The 25,377-nt window shown below is 42.3% G+C and overlaps 1 protein-coding gene across 2 annotated transcripts; it reads right to left on the reverse strand.

The window, feature by feature from the left end:
• Nucleotides 1–25,377, reverse strand: LOC129365388 (SLIT and NTRK-like protein 3). Of its 2 annotated transcripts, none has more exons than XM_055038564.1 (7): nucleotides 25,190–25,377; nucleotides 19,704–19,985; nucleotides 19,291–19,542; nucleotides 18,946–19,061; nucleotides 16,180–17,112; nucleotides 13,820–14,039; nucleotides 1–2,658 (listed from the first exon to the last, which is right to left on the reverse strand). In XM_055038564.1, exons 2-7 carry the CDS (start codon nucleotides 19,917–19,919, stop codon nucleotides 1,483–1,485), a joined length of 2,913 nt encoding a protein of 970 aa, XP_054894539.1. In that variant the 5' UTR covers nucleotides 19,920–19,985; nucleotides 25,190–25,377; the 3' UTR covers nucleotides 1–1,482. The 2 variants fall into 2 exon arrangements, with proteins under 2 accessions (XP_054894539.1, XP_054894538.1); XM_055038563.1 differs by having other exon boundaries at nucleotides 25,013–25,377.

Genomic DNA, 25,377 nt, shown 5'->3' on the forward strand with positions numbered 1-25,377 from the left:
AAGTCTTTTTTTTTTTTTTTTTTTTTAATGTAGCACCCTTTATTGTACTTCGTGGGTCGGCGGTAAGAAGGCTGAACCAGATGCAGAATCATCCTATACATTAATATAACATGATCCCTTACAGGAGAGCTTCAACACGCAAAAACTAAGAATAAATATATTCACAACTGCCTCTACTATTGTTTGGAGATGAAAGCATAAAAAGTATCTCCATAAAAGATATTAACCAGTAGTCGATAGAAGTGTCTTTTTTTTTTTTTGAACAACAGAAAAGAAAAATGCCTCTACACCTGCTTTTTTCTGTCCTTTGTCTTTGTTGTCATTCAATATTTCCTCTGAGAAATACTTTAAAGAAAAAGAATACAATAACCTCTGTGCCTTTGTCGGGTGGAATAAAACATGAAGCAGAGGTCCATGTGGCCCGGCTAAGTCTGAGAGACAAAGAAATCCAAAATGCATCCATTGGCTCGGTGTTCTTCTGTGGTCCTGCCTTCCTCGGTTTTGATTTCCATTAAAATGATAGTAACAATAATAAGAACTTCCAAAATCTTTCCAGAATCTCCCTCTGCGACAATCCAGACAATCCCGAATTAGTCCCCCCGTCATAGCCCTGTGAAGAAATCCAGATAAGCAAACTAAGTTTGACCGGATGAGATGAAGAAAATTCAACAGAACTGCATACAAACAACTCCAATATTGACTGGGGAGGTTATTATTTTTGGCTCATCCAGGGAATGCAATTACTCTTCAGGTTCTCGATTAGTCTCAGTTGTCCATCAGCGTCCCATCCGTTGGTAGTCAAACCTCTTTGTTTAGATAAATAGATCTGTATTTATAGAAAAATAAGCATTGACCATACTGCTGGCTGTTCATTGCTAAGGCACTTGGCTATATTCGGTTATTTTTCTTCTTCTTGGGTTGTCTCGGCCGCTCCTCTGTCTCAACGTGCATGCCCAGCTCGCTCCAGGCCTTCGGGCTGTCGAGGTTCATGACTCCTGTTTTTGATGTTCTTAAGAGCTGTGTTGTTTTATTTTTTTTTTCACCTCCACGCAGGTCCTTTGAGAGTGATATTATGAACATTAACGCCCACAGCCGTGCTGTAGCCTGCTAATTGTGGCGTTTGGTGGGAAAACGGAGCCTTTTTATCGCATTGTAGGACTGTGGAGGAAAAATAAAAAGCGGCGGTCTCTGCAGCTGAAGTTTTGCCCAGAGGCAGAGATCCTGGTTCAGCTAATCCTTGCCAAATACCAACCTATGTGCCAGTAGTGGAGAAAAATACAAAACCTGACCTCAGGTCCTGGAATAAAACACGGCGTGTAGTGCAGTCCCACTCCCCCACAGGCTCCTCTGAAAACCAACCTCTGTACAGGAGGAGTCAGTGTTACTGGCTGATTCATCAGCAGAAAGGGAGATGACGAGCAGACGAGAGAAAAAAATGGTAGCAGGAAGGAGGGAGGAGAGGGATTGAAGGAAGGATGAGTGTTAAAACTGATAGGACCGGTCCAGAACTTCCATGTAGTCTGGTTTGGTCCTCAGTCTGGGTCTCTGCTCTCCATCTCCCTGCTCACTCTGGCCGCCGTGGCCACCCCCGGCTGAGGAGCTGGCAGTGGTGACCACGAGTGTTTGGTCAGGTCTCACTTCCTGTTTGGAGTCCTGGGTGCGGGGGTAGCAGGGCGGGGGCCTCCCGTACCTGTCGGGCAGATCTCTGAACTCGGGGGTGGGGAGTTGGAAGAGACAGTCCACAAGCTCCACCTTAGGAGTGGGACCCTGGCTGTCGATGACCGTGGGACACAGGATGCCATTCCCATGGAGACCAGCAAGCGCTCCCATTGCCCCTGTGATGGTGTTGATGGGGGATGAAGACACCTCCAGGGTCCACTCCTTCTCCTTCTCCGGCGTGGGGCAATATCCTCCCTTGCACTCCTTCGAAGCAGCAAACGCCTGCTGTTGCTGCAGTTGCTGCTGCTGCTGCTGCAGTTGCTGCTGCTGCTGCAGTTGCTGGTTCACGTCTGCGTCCTGTTGCTCTTTGAACATCGGGTTGCTACACATGTGTGAGGCGGCGGCGCCGTCGGCTCCTTTCGCCGCCGCCTCTCGGGGCAAGATGGTGTCATAGACGTGGTTGTGTTCGGCCAGAGGTAAGGGGGGCTTTTCAGGCAGGTCGTGGTGAAGGTGGTGGTGGTGGTGGTGTGTCTGCTCCGTGAAGATTCCACACTCCATCTGTATGCCGGCCAAGTCTACCTCTCCCTGGCGACGGAACGGCAGCTTTTCCCTAACCCTCAGGGCATAGGCGATTAGTGCCGCCGCTGCGAAGAAAGCGGAGACGAACAACACCAGCAGGCTGAGCACCAACACCGACAGAGGGATCGAATCTATCCACGGAGGGGCGAGGGGTCCCAGCCCAGGCGTAGGGTACATGGATACATTTCCTCCTGCATCTGTGGAGTTTGCCATCTGCTCCTCCAGCTCACGGCCCTCCTGGGGCTCCAGCTCTGGACAGAGCAGCTCCATGGAGAGGGAGCGCAGGGCCACGCCTTTAGTCTTTTCGGGCGACTTGCAGACCGCCTCCCCCATAAGAATCATAGTGCTGAGCCCCTCGAGCCAACGCTTCAGCGGAGCCGCCTCACAGTTGCACTCCCATGGGTTCTGCTGCAGGTCCACCTGGAGAAATACATCACACCACAGCACACTGTCATTGCATAATAGTGAAATAATTACTGATCTGCCATGCAACGCGAATTCATGAATCATTCTGTTAACTGCTCACAAAAATAACAAATTTTGCATTAGCCCTTGCGACGTATATTATTAATTTAAAAACATCTCCAAATAAGCTGAGCGCAAGCATTGCTGAGGTGACAAGGAAGAAGAATGGTGTTTACTAAATTTGTCTTGTGGTATTAAGATAATATGGGGCCTTGCAAAAGTATCCACACCCCTTGAATCATTCACATGTGTCAAGAGTATTTTGTTGGGGTTTTATGAGGTGAACCAATACAAAGTAGAAGTTGGAAGCACAATGCAGAATTTTCTTCTTCTTCTTTTACGAAATAAAATCTTCTGCATTCAGCCTTCCCTTTGTCAATGTTACGCAGAAACATCTTTTAGTTAATGCTTCAAGCTTTTTTACCAGGATCTGATAGCTTGTCTTGTTTCAGATTGTCAATTGGATTGATGTTAAATACTTCTTAAGGCTGTCAGTTGTTATGCATTTTATTTATGAGTATCAGAGTATTGGGCCCTGAATGCAAATGCACACTGAACTTTGAAGATTTTTATTTGTGAAGGAAATCCTAAAAACTGTGTTTTTCTCTGCTTGTACTGTAACTTTCCATGTAGCACAAAATAAGGTAAAAACCATATTATAAGTAGCATAAATAAATAAAAATAATGTCGTTAAGTGTGGTGGAAAAAGCAAATCACCTGGGTTTTTTTTATGCATTTGAATGGCAGAGCGCAGCGTTTAGTTTTGAACCTGCTTGCGAAGGCTCTCAGAACAGACTCCTGCTATGCTCCAGCTGGTTCTGGACAACCCAGGGTTTACATAAGTACTTTCTCAAAAAAAACTCCCAGGCAGGCGAACATGCAGGAGTATCACAGCGCCGAGTCTTTAACAACAGGCAGGATGTGATGCAACTCTCCCCTGTGCCATAATCCAATAGGTATGCCCACAAATCCATTTTCTGCCTCCCAGCTATTGACTGCAGGTCCTAAAACAAACTCAAATATTCTCTTTGAAACACTTTGAAAAAGCTAAAGCAGATTATGCACAAAGGGAATCACATCATGTTGTATTGTCTGCAGGACTGATCTGTTCCGAGTCTTTAGCGGCGACACTGGCAGCGAAAGCAGATATTCTCTCTGTCGCACTTCCAAGGCGCTCGCACAAATGTTGTCATGCTAATTTGGTTAGGCCATCTCCTTGGCTTGCAGAGATAGATGGATGATTTAATTTTTTTTTTTTTTTAAAGAGGGAGATGATTCAGCATCATTGTTGCGGGAGCCGCTCCTTTCCCGGTTGTCTCACGCTCAACAGCCGGATGTTGTTTTTTTTGTGTGTTTTTTTTTCCCTTCCTTTATTGGCGTCAGTCCACTGTGGGCTTTCACAATCATAGCTTGAACTGATGGGTGTCTGGAAACAACACACAGCTGCAGTTCTAAATTAGTTTCAACACTCCTGCTAAATCCAAATTTTCACACAAGAAATATATTTTTTTCCAGTGTCTGCATTCTTGCAAGACTTGATTTAGCGTGAAGAAGCCAAATGACAGAGAAATATGCGGCCAAACCGTTAGCTGAGTTTTTACCCCCCTACCCCCCCACTTTCCTTCGTAACGTTCACGGTGATGATCGTACATCTGCCTGAAATTCTCGAAGCATTTCATTGCACGCTTTCATTCAAATCCCTTAAACTCTGTCATCCCGTCTATCATTTAAGCATCTGTCCGACGTAACCAGGAGTGTTTACAGTTTACAAGCCTGGTCACCAAGTGTGCAATTTGCTGTCAAATTGTCAATCAAAGCACTACTTTGGTGAGAAATTACAGACCCTTGCTTACCCCCGACAGGTGTACCTATTATGTCAGCCCATACTGTTTTGTGAAAATGGAGGCCTTTGGTTTAGTACTTCAGAGAAATGCCTTTTAAAAAGCATTTTGTTACCAACCAGCGCCACCTTCTCTAGCATTCACACAACCCAAATGTATCACTCAATGTTTAACAGACACTATGCATTAATTAATTTCTAAACTTAAGGATCTGACACTGATAGTCATTCTCAGTCAGATGATATTTGGTTTGTTAATTGATTTGGGCGCGAAGTAACAGGTTTCCTGTGAGAAAAGTTGGCTTTGTCAAATCATTTTTCCCATAACCAAAATCTGGATTCTGAACAAAAGACCCAAGTTCACTGGAAAGCAGGTCAATAACACATTTTTCCATCCAGAAGTCCAACAGCTCGCTGTCCATCATCTCTCTGTGTGTAATCTCATGTACACAATACCAGGATTCAAAGTCAGGAAAGGGCGCACACATCTGTGCTTCAATCGAAGGAGCTATTTTTATTCCCGATTTGCTGCTTTTGAATGAAATCCAAGAAAGCCAAGAAGCTATAATACGTATTTTTGATAACAGTCACATTGAAGCCCAACATATTCAGCCTGAAATGAAGGATTCCATTTATTTGCTGTTCTGCGCTCACTCATTAGCATGAAGATCAAAGATCAAGCAATTATTGTCCAAGATTTATTAGACAGCTATAAAAATTCCCACCAGGGGAGAAATTCAAAATGTTCTCGGAAAATCCTGTGTCTTTCTAATTGCTCAAACAGTGATTTTCTTTCAGTCGTTAGGTTTGCTCAAGTCGATATGAAGCATGTGTTAGAGTTTCTGGCACAAGGATTTTAACTGAAGTCTCTGGTGATGAGACGCCCCCTGAGCTTTAGCTTGCCAAGCCTTCACTCTTCTGATGAATGTCTTCCATTGTTTTATGAATAATAAGACTCGGAGTGAGCCTGAAGAGAGCGAGTTTGACAAACAATCAGAAGTGTTGGAAGAAATGTCTTTATGGGAAATATTTATTCTGTAGATGAAATGCAGAGAAAGCAAATTCAATCACTGTCAATATACAATTCCAATCACTTGTGGAACATCTTTGGCAGCCATAATTTAATAACACTTGCATTTATCGTTCTCTCGCATTGCTGGTGAGGATATGTTGGCCAGTTCTTCTTTACAGGTTTGTGTAAATGCACAGTGCATTAAAACTACCATTAGACTTTGACTGAACCACAGCGTACACTTTGATTTTTTTCCCCCAGTTTCTGCTATTCTATTGCAGATATGCTGCAGTCTCTGGGGTCGTTTACTTCCTTTAGCCCAGCTTAGGCTGCCATGCAAATGTTTGGATCTAAAACACTCGTTAGACACATTAGATCAAATAGCCCCTTTACACATTTATTCAGTTTATTCTCTTTTAATCCCATTTAAAGGTTTCAGATAAGCAGCTTTTAATATCAGCCTGCTTGATTACACTCAATATGTGGTTTTCAAGTGATGACTTTGTTTATTAGCCCACCAAACAAAATGGCCATGTTCTTTGAGGTCCGAGTTTAATTTCACCAGGCGCACGCAGGCCTCATTAACATCTGGCTTGTAAAATCAAGAAATTAAAGCGAGCCTGTTTGACATGAAGCGGGCTATGAGAGCTCAAAATGTAAAACATTATCTACAGAAATGTAGGAACAGATGAAAAACACTTCATTACATGCATTTGGGAAAAAAAATAATAAATCAGGGCATTTTTAAAGCTTCAGAGAGCAGGGTGAGAGTCAGAATCTGCAAGGAAAACACAACAGCGTTTAATCTTTGCCAGCCTACAAAACTTACTTTAAGAATCCATCAACAATTCATCCAGGAGGTCACAAAAGAGCCGAGAGCAACACTGAGAGAACTGCACTTGTCTTGATTAAGACAGGGTCCAGAAAAGAGACAGGAAAAGACAAAATGACATTCCTGGCTGAATTCTAAGCTGTAAGAACTGGAAAAAAACAACAAAAGGGCGACCCACTTATGCTAAAAACCCAATTGAAAGCTTTAAGAATTTTGAACTGACAGAACCGAGGAGGATTATTTGATACGGTGTAAATTTAGACATATGGTAATGGTATTGTGGCGGTCTTGGGTTGTTTCTTGATTATTATCTGGATTATTTGTCCTAATGCATGGTAGTAGTAATCCTGCTAGCAGCAAATGATGTAACATCCACTTTATCAGTGTGTGTAACAGAACAAAGACCTGAAGAGCACCAGCTCCCCGATCCCTGAAAAGATAAACTAAATGTAGGTATTGGCAGTGGCCCAGTCCAAGTCTGGACTTAAATCTGGTTCAGTTTCTGTGGCATGCCTTTTCACAGTCAGAGAAAGCTTGAAATCCCTTCAGTGGGGCTAAATTAAAACAAAAATTCATTCACAATGATGGAAAAGAGTCATTACTAGCAATTCACAAACTCTTGATGGCAGTTGTTGCTGCTGAGAGTGAAAGAGTCTGATATTATTAGGCTGAGAAGGCAATTCACACAGGGCCAAGTAGCTTTGGACAGGATTTCCACCCCTGAATGAATAATATCATTATCTGAAAATTGCTGTTTGTTTTGACTCAAGTTATTTTTTCTGCTATGAAACATTTAACGATGACAAAAAAGCAAACGCAGAAGAAATTTGTAATGGCTACAAATACTTTGGCAGCTCTGTCATTGTTCCAGATATGTTGCGTTTCATTCTTTTCTTCTGACTGTCCAGACTTTATGTAGCAAAAATATCTGCAGATGAGATACAAAGTCAAAGAACCATATCAAATCAATTTACTCGTTGAAAGTCTCTACTCATGCTGTTCGACTTTATGAGTTTATGATGTTTTGGCACTTTCCAGGGAACGCTCTTCCTTGCCGCGGCGCAGCTATCAACTTTCATATTCGCGCTCGCTTCGCCTGCAACAAGCACTTTCGCGTTTGCGTATTTTCCCGAGCGACTTCACCGACATCCCCTAGAGGAAAGCCGTGAACTGGTTCTGTACAGTGGTTTGTAGACGGCACCCGGGCGGATGTAATAGCAAAGAGCGAAAGCATCTAGTCCATTGAGGCCGCCCTCGGTAGAGAAGCAGGCGCCTCTGTCTTTGTGTGATCGCTAAACATCCCTGCTGAGTTTGGAAAGAAGCCTCTGATCTTCCATTCTGAGGGAAAAACAAATACAGGCTGCAGAAGTTCGCATTGGCTTGGATGTTTGGGATTGGAACGTGCAACTCGCTGTTCAGTGGAGTAATGGCATGAAGACGTAAACTCATTCTCACAGTTATGGCAAAACAAATGCGTGAAAGATCACCACCATGAGAATATCAAGTCATTTTTTACGCTAAAATAATATCATGATAATTAGTCTTACACTAATTATGTCCTGGCGTATCATCCACCCTTACAGATAATTAAATACCGACGGTTATTGAGAGTAAATTACTCTTATCTCAATGGTTAGAACATTCTGTCTTTATTTAACAAGTGAAACAAAAACCATCAAGTTAAAAAGGCTTTATTGGCATCATGTGATGTGAAATCCAAATTACTGAGTCAGACAGCCAGTGAGACTGAGACCCATCTTGTCTCTGTAAATAGTAAAGTGGTGTGGTCAAACTTCCCAGCTCATAAAATCCTATAATGACAGAAGCATTTTTGCTGAGCCAGTCTATTTTGGTTTAAAACACCTATAGTGGTTTTGTTTTATGCTGCGCTGCGCACTTTAAAGTAAAGAAAACTGGTTCATGTTACAGAACGATCTAACTTGTTTTCATCCGCTTTTATTGTGCTGGTGAAATTGGATACACAGGATGTGCAGCCAAATAAAAGATGGTAGCAATTGCTATGAGTATGGACTTTGCATTGATTGATTTTACTGATGTGTCTCACCATCAGCTGCCTTGTCATCCAAACATTTTCTGTCCTGATCTTATGCACAGTCATGGGGTGAGGTACATCGCCAAATCAAGACAATGGGAACACAGGACACAAATACGTACACACACACTATTACCAAAGGATAGTCACCAGCTGACTGCACATGCATGTTTTGGACAGTAGTAGGAAAGTTTAGTTCTTGTTCTTGTAAAAAGACCAACTGAATCTCCTTTGCTAGCATCACTGGGCTTTGTAAGTCTGTATCTCAGAAAATACAAGGTATTTTATTAATATTTTATGTGACAAACCAACTCAAAGTCATTTCTTTTGACAAATACAAATTGGAAGATTGCATGTATATCTATTCAGCCTCATAAACTCTGCTAAAACCGAAACCTGCAGCAGAGGTTCCTCTACCAGCAGGACAACAACCACAAATCAACAGATATAGCTACAGTGAACCGTTTTAGGTTAAACTATGTTTATGTGTTTGGATGACCCAGTAAAAGTCCAGTTCTGCAACCAACAGACTAGAGAACCGTTGTTCAAAGTCACTTTTCACTTGTTTGGACCAGGCTTGCTCTTTTTTACTCAAAAAATTAAAACTACATATTTTTCACTTCACAATCTTGCACTTTATCACATATACATATATATCATAATATAAGTTTGTAATTGTGAAAGGCAAACTACCCAATTTAAGTTTCCTTTAAAAAATACTTTATTTGTGTGTTATATTTTTCTTTTTTCCAAGCAGCTTTCTAAACCACCGATGGTGTTAATACAGCTAAAACAAACCATACTAACGATTAAAGCTGTAACGTTCATGAGCCTAACAGTCACATGAAACTCTTTTCATTTTCAAAAACAACTCGCATTTCAGTGTTTTATCCATTTAACTATAGTACATCTATAGTTTTGCTTTAGTGTTTTCACCCAACGTTTTATATCGTGTTGCATTGTGTTTACTTCCTTGTATTTATCATTTTTGCATATTCTTCATAATCACATATTTTGTTTTAGTCATTTGTGGTAGTTTCTCATTGCCCTCTCTTAAAAAATCTTCATGATGTCTTTCATTTTACTCTCAAGAATTAATTTTACGGTTTGCACAGCCCGCTCATTTTTACGGCATCCATAATGTGCTACTGCTAAGAACTTTGGTAATTGCCGTGCCGGTTACTGCTTACTTTATGCTGTGTTAAGAAGAGGTGTTCGCCCACACTGGGAAAGGGCCTGAAGGGTAATTTTTCCTGTAAAGATCAGCTGATGGCAGGTTTTTTTTTTTTTGCGCCAGCACAAAGGAGAGAATCCACTCATAACGTGGAGACTACATCGTTGTCTCAGCTGTTGTGTCCTTGGGCAAGACGCCTCACCCATGTTGGCTGCTGGTGGTCAGAGGGCCCAGTGGCCCCAGCGCATGGCTGCCTTCCACCAGTCTGCCCCAGGGCAACTGTGGCTACAATGTAGCAGCTAACCACCATCAATCTGTGAATGTGTAAAACACTTCAGGGTCCTCTGGACTAGATAAAGTGCAGTAAAACACAGAGTACCATTTATGTTTTATTGTCCACTGATTAATAGGTAATAATTGCATAGATAGCAACGTACTACACTTAATTTGTTTGGTTGTTATGTGTCACTTATTCCAAATCAAGTTCTGAGACATCCTTAACCTTTAGTTCATTTTCAAACTCAGCTCATTCTCAGTAAAATGATATTCGGTTTGTCAGCTCCTCTGGACACTAAGCAAGTCATGGATGTGTCATGAGGAGAAAAACAGCTTTGTTCACTTCAACAGAGTTTACTCTGGGAGAAAATTGGTTTTCAAAAATATTTTCCTAGTATCAAGGAACATCTGGGCTCTGAACAAAAGGCCATGTTCACTGGAGAGCAGCTCAATCGTAAATGTTTTCTATCGGGCAACATAATAATAGCCCTGGTTCTCTGTCCGTGCTCTGTGCGTGATCTCAGGTGCACAATACCAAGATTTGACATCAGTAGAGGGTATAAATGTCTGCCTCGCATTTTTATTATTATTTTTTTTTACAGATCTGCTGTTACACTCTGTTAGAGTGATGGCTAAAAGCTTATCGTCTGCCTGTATGATCTCTGAGATTTTTAAAAAATAACAGTTACACACAATCCCAACATTTCCGGGTTTTCTCAAAAGCTAAACATTTGACTTGCTTTAATGGATATTTATTACCCTCATACCTCTCTCACACACACACACGCACACATGCACAAAAAACCCCTCAAGTTTTGACTGCGAGTGAGATTTTTAGCAGGGACATGGGCGCTGATGACACTGGTGCCAGGACATATCTGAATAATTCAGCAGTGATTACAGTGGATACCTTCCCTCTAATCAGTCAGAAAACCTCCCAAAATGCTCCACTGTCTGCCTCCATCTCAGTTTCCCACACCGGAGCATAATTGGTTATTTCTACACATTGTGTCAGTTGCGTCAAGTTTTTTTTTTTTTTTTTAGACAGAATTGCTCCCCACTAAACGCCAAATCTGGTCATGGGCGACTTTCTTGATTAATGCTGGCAATGACAAGGAAGTGTCTGCCTGAAACCCAACATGTCTTAGCAAGTACCGACAAAGACATATGTGTTCCTGGGCTTTACATATTTTTGGCCTCCTTTCAGACGCTCCTTCACTTAAGTTGATTATATATATATATATATATATATATATATATATATATATATATATATATATATATATATATATATATATATATATATATATATATATATATATATATATATATATATATATATTTGTGCTTCAAGGCTCGGTTGCTCTTGCACTGGCATTAATTTTCCAGTTGAGAAATCACACGCACCGCAATGATTTTAATTTTCTCTTTAACGTCAGACGAATTTTTTTTATTTATCATTTTCTAACAGTTCGCTAAGGGAAATATTTTTCGTATCAGTTAAGTGGGTGTGACTGCATAATCTTGTTCTTGACGGCAGAGCTGACTGTAAGCTGTGTATGCCGCTGCTTTATCAGAGTTGTGCTTTCCTTTTTGTTTTTCCCCAGCAGCTGGGAGCTAAATCCCACTTCCATCAGTGTTAGCCTTTGATTTTACAGTGCAAACGCTGGCTCAGATACACACAGAGGCGCCCACAAAAGCCCACGCCCCGAGCTTCAAACAGCCCACTAGTAAGCCAACAGGTGATATTGCTGTCATGTTGTTCTCTGCAGCCAACGGGTAGCGCTAATATGGCTTTGTTAGGGAAATAACAACCCCGATAAATGAACGGATTCAGTTACTGTGGCACAGATTTCCAGCTCTATAATGGCGATGCAGCTGGGTTCCATGAATACGGCCCACTGGGTGCATCCAATTTGCGAAAGCTTAAATTCTCTTGAACATAAGAGCACTGCACAATAGGCATAATGCATTTATTTGTACGCGCACGCTTCCTCCAGCAAACATTTAGAAACTGCCGCTAAACTGCCAGTCTCACCCACGCATACTCAGAATTGGGAGTTTTGGGATTTTTTAAATTATTTTTTTTCCCATCAAGCTAAATAAGAACAGAAATTCACTATGACATTCAGGCTAATCTACGCCCACTTTACCTCATTCTGCTCTGGCTGTCTAAGAAAAGCTTACATTAAATTTGCTAAAGTCTTGGTAGAAAGGACTGTGTTCTTATCTGCGTGCTTCGTGCCGCAACTAGCCATTTAAAGGCTGTGGTTAGATGTGAGGAAAACCCCAAAAAATTAACAAATAAAAAGAACATATGCTGTATTTTATACAGTCTATTTACTCTACGTTTCATTAATTAAAACCATGCTTAAACACTTAAAGGCTTCTGCTTTCTCCAGTCTAACTCCTGATTTATTAAGACCACTTATGCAAATGGAGTCCATTGCAATTTTCCAATTGGAATACCTGAGGCACAAACAGTCTCACATGCTGCAGCAGCGCTCTCAAAACAACAGATGATGGGAGAAAGCTCCAGCTGTTTCAAAGGCCAGCAGATCAGGGCCTGCCAGAAGTTTAAAAATGCAGCTGGGGCCTGTCACCACTTGATTCATTAAGATGTAATATTGCTATTTGTAGTTTCTTTGCAGCATGTTAGACCTTTGTATTTGAGAGAGATTAAACACATTTTTGCGAAGTGAAACAAAGGGTCCATCACCTCTGTTTCACCCCTGACAAACAACAAAAAAGCAGAATATAACTACAGATGCACTCCTGGGCTCCAATCCTTACTGTGTTTTACTGTAATTGTATTCATTAGAACCACACAAAGTAACACAAGGGAAGAGATTAGATGAAGAATTATGCTAAAACTAGCACCTAAAAAGAAAATCCGGAAAGGCCAGAAAGTATTTGATTAACCCCCACGAGTTCATAGTTTAAGGAACCACCTTTTGCCACTGTTACCTTCATTTGCACATCCACAGACTGAAACTTTGCTCATTCATTTTCACAAAAACAGCCACAAATTACTGAAATCAGTTAAATTAATTCCAGACTTTCTAATGTTGTCATGATTCGATTTAAATCTGCAAGAAGATGAACTTGTTGTATAGTGAAATATATTAACTCAGAGTGCTGTATCAGAACAGAGATAACATATATTTTTTCCGATTATCATTTTTTCATGTACACTGCCTGTTTTCTGTTCAAAGATGCCTCCGTAGGCTGACTGATACTTAGCTGCTTATGGTTTAGCGAATTAACTTTTAAGAGAAAGGCTGAACTGTACAAGATTTGTTTTTCTTCCATCTACTCCTTGTCATTCAGAACTTGTGTGCTAGATGCACAGTGCAGGTTTTTTACCTTACTTAGCAATTTGCAACCAGGTCAAACAGTTGAAATTTGATCTTACATAACGGCAGAATGTTCTTCTACATGTTTACTGCATCTCCTACGTGGCTTGCTGAAAACTGCAAACAAGACTAGTTCTTCTCAACACTTTCCTAGAAAGGTCACACTTTTGTAGTGCACAACAAATGTCCTCTAATATTATGCAACAATCCTCTGAGGCCTTTGCTTAATAGCTGTATTCGTACTGAATTTAAATTGGGTGGACTTAATTAATTAGCTCACTGAGTGCAGTTAGATTTTTATTTAGGGGCATAAAAAAAGGGGGCAGAAAAGCATGTAAACAATTTTCAGGTTTTTATTTGTAAAAAGCAATCGAAACTAAAGCATCCATTTCCTCGCCATCATGCCCGCATTTTTATCATATGAAATCTCATTCAACTACATTCCATTTTGTGACTGGAGAATGACAACATGTCAAAAAAGTTCACCGAATACATTTGCCAGCCTCTGTACCCCATCACCCCCCCCTGCTGGAATCAATGGTTAGAATAAGTACATTATGGATTTCCACCAACCTGTACCAGTCCTCTGAGGTGTTCCAGCACACCCGCCACAGGCAGATGCTGGAAGACATTGTTTCTCAGGTTAAGACGAGACAGCTTGACTCCAGAGAATACACCGACAGGGAGGCTCCGCAAAGCGTTGTAGTTGAGAAACAGCAACTCAAGGGACGGCATGGAGTCAAAGGTGCCGGGATCTACCACACCGATCTTGTTGCTCTCCAAGTAAAGGAACCTAAGGTCAGGAAACAGAAGCAGATATTATCGGTTTACAGCAACAACAAAAAAAAGGACAAATGGGCGACGCTCCTACAGCATAATAAAACTCTCTATGCGCACAGTAGCTTAGTCCTCCTTTATCCCAATCTCGACAAATACGCAGCTGATTATTCGAGTTTCAAATTCATAGAAGAAATTTGATTTAATCTCCCCTCTGCCTCTTCACAAACCGATCAGTATCAAATTATGTCAAATTTCACACAGATGTCTAATTACCACATTGGATTTTTTTTGGGGGGGGGGTGCGATATACTTTGCGACAACTGTCGAAGATTCTGTATGTTTTTGTTTCTGAAAAACACGAGAGAAAAGAAAAGAATATCTTCTTCAACTTCACTGTCATGTGTAGCCTGTATCACTTAGCTGAATACAGAAAGATCTTCTTTGAGAAACTAAAGGTACAACATGAAAAAGCAGCAACTGTCACGTTGGATTATCGTGCGCACCCTTCAACTACCACCTTTTGCCTCAAACCCAGCATTCAGTCTCAGGTACACGTTATCGAGCATCCGATTACCCATTATTGAAGTTCAGCTGTCCAGTTGGACTTGTGTTTATTTTTATTCCTCAGCCAAGCCCAGAATTTGCAGAGACATTGAAGAGGATCAAAATGATTTCCTTGTACAAAAGCATCAGTCAGGGTGAGGGTATAAAATGTCTTTAGCAGTTTGAGAAAATACGTAACAGCAATGTTATAAAAACATGGAATGTTTCTCCATAGTTAATAAAAATACAAAACAGAAACTGGTAAGGGAGAATGCCAATGGTAGAATTTTGGGTTAGTTCACGTCCAGAGTTCAATATGGTGCTGGCAGTGGCATGCTGCGGGATTACTTTTCTTCAGACGGACCCAGACATTCGTAAAGCATTATAAGGAATAGAACATTTTGGCCGATAGCTTTTTGTTTTTATTCTCTACACTTAGTCCAGGCATTCATCAAAATCAATAACAGTATGGCTCCACCAGACTCAGGACTCAGTTTGACAGGAAGTCAGTGAAAAAGGCCGTGGAGAGGAGATTCTGGAAACTTCTTCAAGGTACATGTGGGATGTTTAGAGACAGCAAACAAAGAAGACAGAATGCTGAAATTGCATCAGAAATATGATTCAACAACAGGTTTAGTTAGAGTTTAAAAACATGTGCAGCCAGGTTGCTGCAACCTTTTTGTTCTACTTTTCTGCTCGGGTCGATTTGTTTGTTTTTCATTGTTAGTTGGGTGGGAATGTCACATTAACAGTTTAAAAAGGTTCAAACAATGTAGCATTGTTTCATATTTAAAAACAAGCAGTTTAACCAGGGTGTGTAGACTTTTTACATCCACTGAAGGTCCAGTTCATATTGCTCAGAGCACTCTGTCACCATTTAGCATTTAACAAAGGCTAACGAGAGGTTAAGAGGAAGACATTTTCCATGTCCGCAGAGGATCTTTATTATTGATTAATAGTCAGATTAATGGCTGCAGATTTTCTTAAACCTGTCTGGAAATATAAAGATGGTGCGGCTGAAATCTAAAGCCTGGGTGACTTATCATTCTTTAGCTAGAATGGCATGAATTTTGATCTGTTGTCTTCATTAATGTTTAATGCACTTACTGAAGGAAGATATGCATTATGTGCAGATGAATCATCGTTGTGAGCTTAATCTGACAATTATATACATATGCATCGCTCTGACGAGCCTTTTCCCAAACACAGAATCCTGCCATCGTTCTGACACCTCGCCGTCTTATCAACACCTCTGTATGCAAATACCAGAAAACATTCATTTTCACATTGTCACTCAGAACCAGGCTTACAACTCAACTGGAGCATTGCATCAGACAGCGTGACTAAGTAATGACAAACATGGAAGAGAATAGGAAACCTTCATTTCAATCAAACTCCAGCATAATGGTGATCAACGTTTTCAGCGCTATCCGGTGCCAGGATTATACTAAAATTAATTCAACTTCTTTTTTTTATGTTTTTTTTTTAACAAACAAATCTCTAAGTACCTTAAGCTGACATGTGGCTTCGGTTTAAAAAGAGAAATTTTGTTTGAAGTGCTAAGAGGGGAGGATGTGCGTGAAACGCAGAGCCGTGCAAAGACTCCTCACCTCAGGTTCTGGAGTCCCAGGAACATGTGGGGGCTCAACCTGTCCAGCTCGTTCTCATTCAGGTGGAGGGTCCTCAGGTTCACCAGGCTGGAGAAGGCTCCCTCCTGGATGAAACTGATGCGGTTGTTCCCAAAGTGAATCAGGTCGAGGCTGGAGAAGTTCCAGAAGTCGGAGCGGACGAGCTTTTGGATGAAGTTCCCTCCCAGGAAGAGCTTTCGGCCATTGAGAGGCCGAGGTATGAGCTGGGACATGTTGCGGAAACCGTTCTCTTTACAGTTGAGGGTTTGGCCCAGGTCGGCTATGTGCAGATTGCAGGTGCAACGGATGGGGCAGATGATAGGTATGGGCGGTCGTGTTTGGTATCCTGCCACGGGAGGGTTTTGGTTGGGCATCAAGCTGCGAGCGGTGGGCGGCGTTCGGTTGGAGGGTCGAGGCCTTTTAGTTGGCTTCAGCTGCTTTTCCCTGTCTTTACGCTCTGCTGAAGTGTAGGGGGACGAAGTGGAGGACGTGAGAGTGTTCTGTCGGGAGCCGTGCACCATAGACGATGGCCTTGTCGGCCTGGCTCTCCCGGGATGGGAGTTGTGTTTAGAGTTTGGGGGCAGAGGCTGGGGCTGGGATCCCGCTGATGGAGCGCCTCTCTCTCCCTGGTGCTCTTTATCCGGCAGGTCAGCACACAGCTCTTTGCGGGGGATTTCCCTCAAGTCCTTTCCGTGAAGATGAAACGGGTATTCGCAGGTAACGTCCCCGACGACAGCCGTGTAGGGGATCTGACCCAGCCACTGCAGCAGCTCCACCGCCTCGCAGCTGCAGTTCCAGGGATTCTCCTCCAGCTGCAGCTCCATCAGGGAGCGGCCGATGTACTGCAGCGTCCCGTCTTTTGCTAGGCTCTTCAGACGGTTTCCCCGTAGGTCCAAATGAGTCAGAGACACAGATCTGGAGCAGGAGGGGGAAGGAGAGGCAATGGAATTAGATGAAAGGACAAACTGCAATGAAAAAAAAAATCTGTTTTTTTTTATTTTTTATTTGATGATTAGTTAAGTCTATGACATACGGCGCTTTGCAAAAACATTCAAAAACCCCTGAGCTTTTTCATCATTTTGTCGCATCACAATTAAAAGATCTAGTGTGTTTTATTATGATTTAATTTGAAAAACCACACAAACTGCAGTATGACCATGAGATGAAAGGGATAATACAAGGTTTATGTGTGTGTGTTTTTATTTATTTTTATTTTTTTGCTAATTATAATCTGATAATCTGATTTGTTCTCAACCACCTTCACCTTCAGCTTTGATTACAGCTGCAAAGACCTTGAGGAATGTTTCTGACAAATTTCTTCTCATTCTTCTTTCCAACACCAGATTGAATGGAGTGAAGATCAATTTTTAGGTCTGGCCATTGATTCTCAAGTTAATTTCCGCACAGCATATTGAATTTCAGTCACCATCTCAGAAGCAATGCATGCTAGGTCACAATCACTAAGGGTTATTAGGAGATAATATTTAGCTTAAGGTCATGAGGTGAACCCGCTGGCCAGGATTCCCCTGTATTTAGGCCTGTCGCAATAACTCGATTAATCGCATGATGAATTAAAATCAGCTCAATCAATGTATCTTTTTTTCTGTTTTCTCTCTCTTTCTACCAAAAACTCGATGACACAAGTTTTTACTGTGGGTGTTTTGGGTTCAACTAGCCCTTGTTTTTTTTGAAGGACATTTTCTACAGACTTCATAATTCAATTTATTTGTTATTTAAATAAATTTAATTTACTTAATTTATTCAAGGGATATGTTGTTTAGTTTATTTATTTTGGATATTTAAACGGTCTCTCAGTTTCGGTGGTAAATTTTCATTAAAACTTTAAGTCCACTGATCTTTGAGAATGTGTCCATGCTGGTACCATCATAAAGTTAAAAGTGGTGTCAAAACAACGACATTATTGTTTATCGCGATAACTTCTGGAACAATTTATCGCCTAGGAATATTTGTTATTGTGACTGTATGAAGGTACCAAATCCACCTTAGATCAATTCTGACCAGCTTTCTTGTCCCTGCTAAAGAAACACAATCCCACAGTTTTATGCTGCCACCACCTTGCCTTACAGCAGTGGCAGGGTGATTGGGGTGATAATGCAGTGTTAGTTTCAAACAAAAAATATATATATTTTGGGCTCATCTAGAGCTCTTTTTTCACATATTTCATGTGTCCAATGAATTTCTTCCTGCCACTTTTCATAAAGGCAGAGTGAAGTTGATCCTTCCACCTGATTTGGCTTAAAATGTCTCCATGACTTCCTCCTTGACCCGCCAGCTGTGTTCCTTGGTATTCATGCTATTTGTTCTTTAATGTTCGCTAACGACCCTCTGAGGCCTTCACATAACTCACTTGGACTCTATTGTACTTTTTTTAGTTGATTTCTGAAGTCGTCAGTAAAAAGATCTGAATACAAATGTGCAACAAACCTTTTAGATTTTCCTTTCTAAAAAATGATGAAAACATTTCCTTCAACTTTAATTATGAACCTCTCGGTGTTGGTCTATCTATCACATAGCTTTTCCAGTACAGCACGTCAAGCATTGTGGGTTTAACGTGACTAATTGCGAAAAAGTTCAAGGGATATGAGTGCTTTTGCGAGGCGCTGTGTGCGCGCTACAATAACCCTACCTCAGCAGAACACTGTGACTAACCGTGCCTGGCAGTGATATTTCTACAGATCAGTCCTGGCATAATTAAAAAGCTTTGGAGTAAAATAATCAGGATGTAACCTGAACAGATGAGCGGGCAGGACGGGGATCAGATTGTCATTCAGTATGAGAACCCGAAGCTTGTAGAGAAACCTCAGAGCGCCGCTGTCGATCCGTTTGATCACGTTGTAGTCGGCCTGCGGGACAGAAAAATGCAATAAGGACAAAGACGTCAGAGCTCACAGCAAAGCTTGGCCACTCTCTGATTCAAAAACAAAACCCTAAAACTCTTTTACCTCATTTCACCCAGACTAGCTGCCACTCCACCACTGTTTCTGGCATGGAAACGAATTGTACTCTCACACTGATTCATCAATAATAAAGTCAATCATGGATAATTAGGACTGATTATGTCCTCGAGCTTACCTGGAGGTATTCCAGGGCCTCCAAACCAGCGAATGTGTCGTTTCTGAAGACCTCCAGCTTGTTCTCGTGGAGGTACAAGCGCTTGAGTTTGGCCAACCCGTTAAAGGCCCCCACTCGGATGTCCTGGAGTGCATTGTTGCCGAGGTTCATCGACACCGCATTGCCAAGGTGCTGAAACCCGTTGCTGTAGAGGCGTCTGAAAGAGTTCCTCTGGAGGTTGAGTTTGAAAGGGCGGATCCATGACTGTGACACCTGGATGATTAATTACAGCTCTGATTACTTAGTTTATTAATTAGGGGACGTGAACAATAAAAACGAGCCACGAGCCGATACATTGGCATTGGAGATTCAGCGTTTTAACGAGGTGACATCGTCGCGAAGGCCGTGATGAATGAGGAGGTGAGCAGGTTTACCTGGCTGGCGTTGGTGAAGCCCCGCCCGTCGCAGTGCACGTGCAGTACACCCTCTTTGACCTCGCACGTGCACGGCTCGAAGCACGGCTCGTCCACTTCCTCCTCTGAGTTGTCCACCAGAGGGGTGTGTGTGGAGGTGGGTGTAGGGGTGGGGCCGCGCGACGCCTGCGACAGGCGCGCGCAGCCCAGGGCCACCACCAGAGTGACCCACTGCATTCTGCTGCTTCTCCCCTTTCAGCTCAGCAGCCTGGGGCTACGGCGCGGCATCGGGCCTTTATCTCACTGCCAGGCGAGGAGAAGACGCATACGGTCAAACACAGACACACACACACACACACACCACACACACACCACACACACACACACACACACAGATGCAGGATTCGTGAGGACAAACAGACAGGGCAGGAGAAGGAGAAGTCATTTCAGGATGAATCAGATTGGTGATACATCATAAGCATATTCAAGCAGCCTGGAAATAAATGTTAAATCACACAGACTGTTGAGCCATGGGGAAAGCATTTCATTATACAGAAATAATGATGTATAGGCCAGCTGGAGGCAATAGTTTGCCATGGTATGAGTCAAAAAACCATGACAAACATACGGTGCCATGCAAAAATATTCACACTCCGTGAACATTTCTACACCTTCTTCCATTACGACCATAAAATTCTGATTTTATTGGAGACACCTATGCAAAATACTTCATAATTGTGAAATGGAAGAACACTAATTCATGGTTTCCAAAATATTTTACACATACCCATCTAAAATACCTCTAGCATGCATAATGAGTACCCGGGAAGCAATATTTTCTAACACTGCTGTTCTGCCGCTGGCTGTGTCAACACAGCTAAGCAGGTAGATAACGCCTCGGCAAAATGACAAGTTGCCATCATAACCGACGGAATAAAGCTGAAACACTTCAGTCCACATGCACTGTGAAACATTCATCTTGTATATTTTTATCACTAAATGAAGATGCAATGACAAAAGCGGCAGAAAAGACAGATGGCTCTAATTCTCTCCCCCAAAAAAGCAAAGAAACAAACAAACAAACAAAAACATCCTGGATAATAAGTGCAATCGAAACATTTTCATTATCCCACAACAGCAGAACGTTCAACAATTGAATACAATCTCTATATGACTTTACCAAATCCTATGCAGTAGCACCTGTACTCAGCATGTTTGCTGTAAAAATATGTAAATAATGAATTACTCAATAGGTAGAACGTCTCATAGAAATTAGTTCAACACACGTAATTGAGATGCAATGATTCCAATGAAGCAACTGTAGTGTCTGCAGCTTACATAAGTGATATATATATTAGTGGTAAAAAAAAAAAAAGAAAAGAAAAGAGAATGGATGTCCAATAGGCTTTCAGGAGGCATATTCCATCACCGTAACATAACACAATAAATCGCGAGGCCCACTTTTGACAAGTTGCTGTCCGTCCAAGGTTAAGCATTGTTCTTGCTATACCATACGCATCCTGATAACCCCTAATTATACACAAGAACACACGTCAAACTAAGGACGGGCCGCGGGGTTGTACAGCAGTAATTCTTTAGTCACTATTACAGTGGCAAAGGTCAAAAGCTTCCTGACTTGGTCTTTCACTGGCTGCTGCTGAACACAAACTATGAAGCACATAAAAAATAAATAAATTTTAAAAAATCGTCTCCTTCTGCTGGTGAGTTGTACATGCCAGAACAACCGCCTGGCATGTTCAGACTCAAATACAAAATGCTTGCTTGCTTTTCTGCACAAAAATGCTGCAGCTGGAGTCCAGTCAGACTGCAAAGAGGAAAAATGGTCATTTTCAAGACTTGCCTCAGATTTCTTGGTTTTAGAGCGAGACTTTGTCTTAGTAATTCCAACACAGGAATAAGCTTTGAGCTAAACTATTCCATAACAACTTGGATGTATTAATTAAATCTGCCTGCATTTTTACCTTCAGAACTGCCCTTTATTTACCTGCGGCTGTCTGTAAGCCAGACCTCCACCGTGATGCACCATGATGCACTATGCTTCATCTCTGAGGTTTTCACAGAACAGCTATATTTATGCTTTTATCAAAATACACTGTTTACTAATTTGATGACTTTTAGAGGCACTGACTTTAATTTAGAAGCATGTCATAAAAAAACAAGGGTCTTCAGTCAGGGGCTTCCTCAAATTTGCTGTAACACAGACTGCTGCAGGAGATCGCTCCTATTCACAGCCTTCTCTATCCACTGTAACTCTTTGAAGAATCTGGAATTGATCCATTGATTTCCCTTTGGGATCACTAAAGTAATTTTTGAATTGACTCAGCATAAAGGGGACCAAACACAAATGCTTACCATGTTGAATTTTCTTACACTTCACAGTAATGTGCTAGTTTGTGTGGGTCTGAAACATGTAGACACCACAAAACATACACATTTTGTGGTAGTAAAGCGGCAAAGTGCGGGAACATTTGAGCAGTGTAAATATTTTTGCAAGTTAAGCTGAATCCAGCACCAGAAAACAATGCTTTATATATAAAGTGGGGCAAACGCTTCATGAAGGGAAGCTGAACAGTCTCTTAGCTGAGGCAGCAAACGCTTTTATATTGCAAATTCAAATACTGACATTGTAAATGCGAAACAAAGACATAAACACGTGGGTCTGCTCACCTGTGAATCACATTTCACCACGTTCAGAGTGGCTTTTCGGACAAGTAGGGGACGAAAAAATAAATAACAGCTGGGATGAATATATTCATCTGTATTCTCAAATGGCCGGCAAAGCTGAAATGTCATGCGTGTGTTGTTTTAATGTATGCGATATGAATATGAGTAAATGCAAATCAGATTCATAATGCCTCTGTCTAATGAACTGCTCCATTTAATGTGATGAATGGCAATCAGGGAGCACAGAGGGGGTGTGTGGGGTGGGGAGGAGAGGCGAGGCGCAAACTACCCAAGATTATCAATCAGCAAAAATATGTTGGGTTATCAACAGCCATCAAGGCCTGTCACAGTCATTATTGTGATAATGACAGTGGAGCTGAAGCACCGCTGCAAATCAAAACTCTTGGAAAAAAAAAATGTTTTTTTCAAAAGCGGGTTGATGTAGAGGCGTCTCCTGCGATGACAGGCAGGAGCGCGAGCTGATGCTGATAGCGCCGCCTATGTAATAAGAGCAGGATTACCGCACATCTTTCATGTCCAAATTCTGCACTGTTTTGGCCAGACTCAGAGTAGCAGAGCTCTCAGATCATTTCCGAAGGCACAAATTAAATTCTACTGAATTTGGTTTATTTACCTTGTGCCAACCGAGAACAAATGTTGTCTTGAGGCGTTTCACAGAAAGAAATATGCAATCGATCACCATGTGGATGGATGGACTGAAATTTAATGCTCTATTTTCTTATTCTATCTTCATCCACACCTTGAAAACACTCCCAGAGCCTCCCAGTCTGCACGAGATCACTGTGAGGAGGGAAAACGAACAATTTTGCAGAAGTTAGAGAGAAAGCAACAACAAAACAAAGACGGAAAACAGCTGAGAACGCAGAGTCTTGCACTGGAATATTTCCTCTCAAGTCTTAATGAGATCTAAATTGGATAAAGCATCTCGATCTGCTCACATAGTGTTGAACACTGGCACTCGGAATGCAATAATGATCACGATGGTATGGTAGCTGTAATCATCCAGCAATAATCTGGCATCGGCGGGTTAGAAAAGAAGGCAGCAGTGAAAACATCACCGCCTGGGAGAGGAAGAGCAATCACAGAGGTGATTATAACAGGAGGGGGGAGAGAGGGGAGAGAGAGATGAAGGGATGAGTGAAAACCAGAGGAGGAGGAGGAGGAGGCAAGATGGGAGGAAAAAGGTGAAGGAATGGAGAATTAGTGGAAGACCAGACAGATAAGGGGGGAGAGTAATGGGTTATAGAGAGAGTGCAAAAGGAGGAGGAAGGGAGTGGGATTGCATAAGCAGTAAGAAGTCAGTCAAGTCTGCCACTCAGGATGAGAGCCTCACAGTGAAACAGCTGAAATCTGATATTGATTACTTCAAAGCCCTCCTCCTGCTCTGCTCTGCACACAATGTACGCCCGCCTTCGGAGAGAAGCGGCTCCCGAGCCAAGTTTCTCACATGCGCGCGTTAGCGTGCGCCGAGAAACAATGCGAGAAAGGTCAAACCATATCCAAAAAAGTATGCTTTTAAAGCCTGCCAGGGAACAGAAACAGGTGGCGGATGCACGTGTGGATGGATGGGGGTTGGGGGGGCAGAGGAGGGAGGCGAGCTTTCGTAACGCTGCAAGACACTGCCGGACGGCCTCGAGAAGGAGGAAGCTCACCAATCTGGGCTAATGTGCTCACTGACAAACTGGAACAAGACACAATACAGTCCCAGTCATCTTCTTTTTTTAAAAATTAGTATCCGCAGGGGGTGCACTGTTTATCTCTGAGCAAAAAACAACAACAACAAACAAAAAGCCCCTCCCCCCTATTTGAAGAAGATCAATACTCAGTCCAGATAGACCAGTGGGATCCCTCCTGTTAGACTCTGGCTTGATGGGAAGCAACACAGTCAACACTCAAGCCTCCTTCTCAGATCAGCCAAGTGAAGTAGTCAGCAGTCAGCATAGCTCTGCATCATTATGGGAGCAGGAAAGGACTCTGGCTGAATGTGATTGTGCATATGTCTCTTGCTGCTTTATTTATAAGACAGGCCTGGCACAGGTGTGGCTTTCCTCCTTGTCTCTCTTGAGTTTTTTCTTTCCTCTCTCCCCCACCTTCCCACCCCCTGCACCCTCTGTGCACACGCACACACACAAACAGAGACGCAAACATGCACACACAAACAGACACACACACACACACACACACACACACGCATACACACACACACTGACGCAAGCCAGCCAGAGATGACGGTCACTGCTTCTCCTTCCCCATATTATTCATGTCACATATTTCCACTGTCTGCCTCTGTGTCCTCTCTGGCGGTCAGAAAACACACTCACTGTTTTTCTTTTTTTTTTTTTTCTTCTTCTTCTTCTTCTTTCTACATAGGGTTCCTGCTCCCAGCAAAGCACAGACCCTGCACTATATCAGGCGAGCAGCATCACACATCTAATGCATGAGGGGCTATAACTCACAGCCACTCCAATTTAGACAGTAGTTAGTTAGAATAAAGCGTGAGCAGTTCAGTCACTACAACACACACACACACACACACACACACACACACACACACACACACACACACACACACACACACACACACACACACACACACAAATAAAGAGCATATCAAAAGCATTTACCAGGCTAGGTATGGAAATCCTCGGCAGAGTAACGCAATCCAGTTGAATTCTTCATTGTCTGCCTCTCTTTTCTCTCTCCCCCCCCCCCCCCACACACACATGCACACGCGCACACGCGCACGCACTCCAGATCCACGCAGCGTCGCTCGGCTCAGTTCGGATGCAGGTAATACTCACTCAGTCCGCCGGCGAGAGAAAAAAAAAAAAAATAAAAATTTTAAATGGGGGAAGAAAAAAAAAAAAGAAAAAAAAAAAAGGAAGCGACCGAAGGTACACTTTAGTGGCTGACTGTCGACATGTCGTTCACGACCAGCAGCACTCTTCTCCCTCTCTCCTCTCCTGTAGCGGCCGAGGCGGATGAAGAG

This window comes from Poeciliopsis prolifica, unplaced genomic scaffold (assembly GCF_027474105.1).
Source record: "Poeciliopsis prolifica strain line A6 unplaced genomic scaffold, Auburn_PproV2 SCAFFOLD013, whole genome shotgun sequence".
Taxonomy (NCBI): Eukaryota; Metazoa; Chordata; class Actinopteri; order Cyprinodontiformes; family Poeciliidae; genus Poeciliopsis; species Poeciliopsis prolifica.

Coding starts and splice junctions, on each gene's coding strand:
- LOC129365388 (XM_055038564.1), bottom strand. CDS start 19,919: ATGCAGTGGGTCACTCTGGTGGTGGCCCTGGGCTGCGCGCGCCTGTCG. Junction 19,062..19,290: donor AGGCCCTGGAATACCTCCAG/GTAAGCTCGAGG, acceptor TCTGTCCCGCAG/GCCGACTACAACGTGATCAA. Junction 17,113..18,945: donor CTGCCCGCTCATCTGTTCAG/GTTACATCCTGA, acceptor CTCCTGCTCCAG/ATCTGTGTCTCTGACTCATT.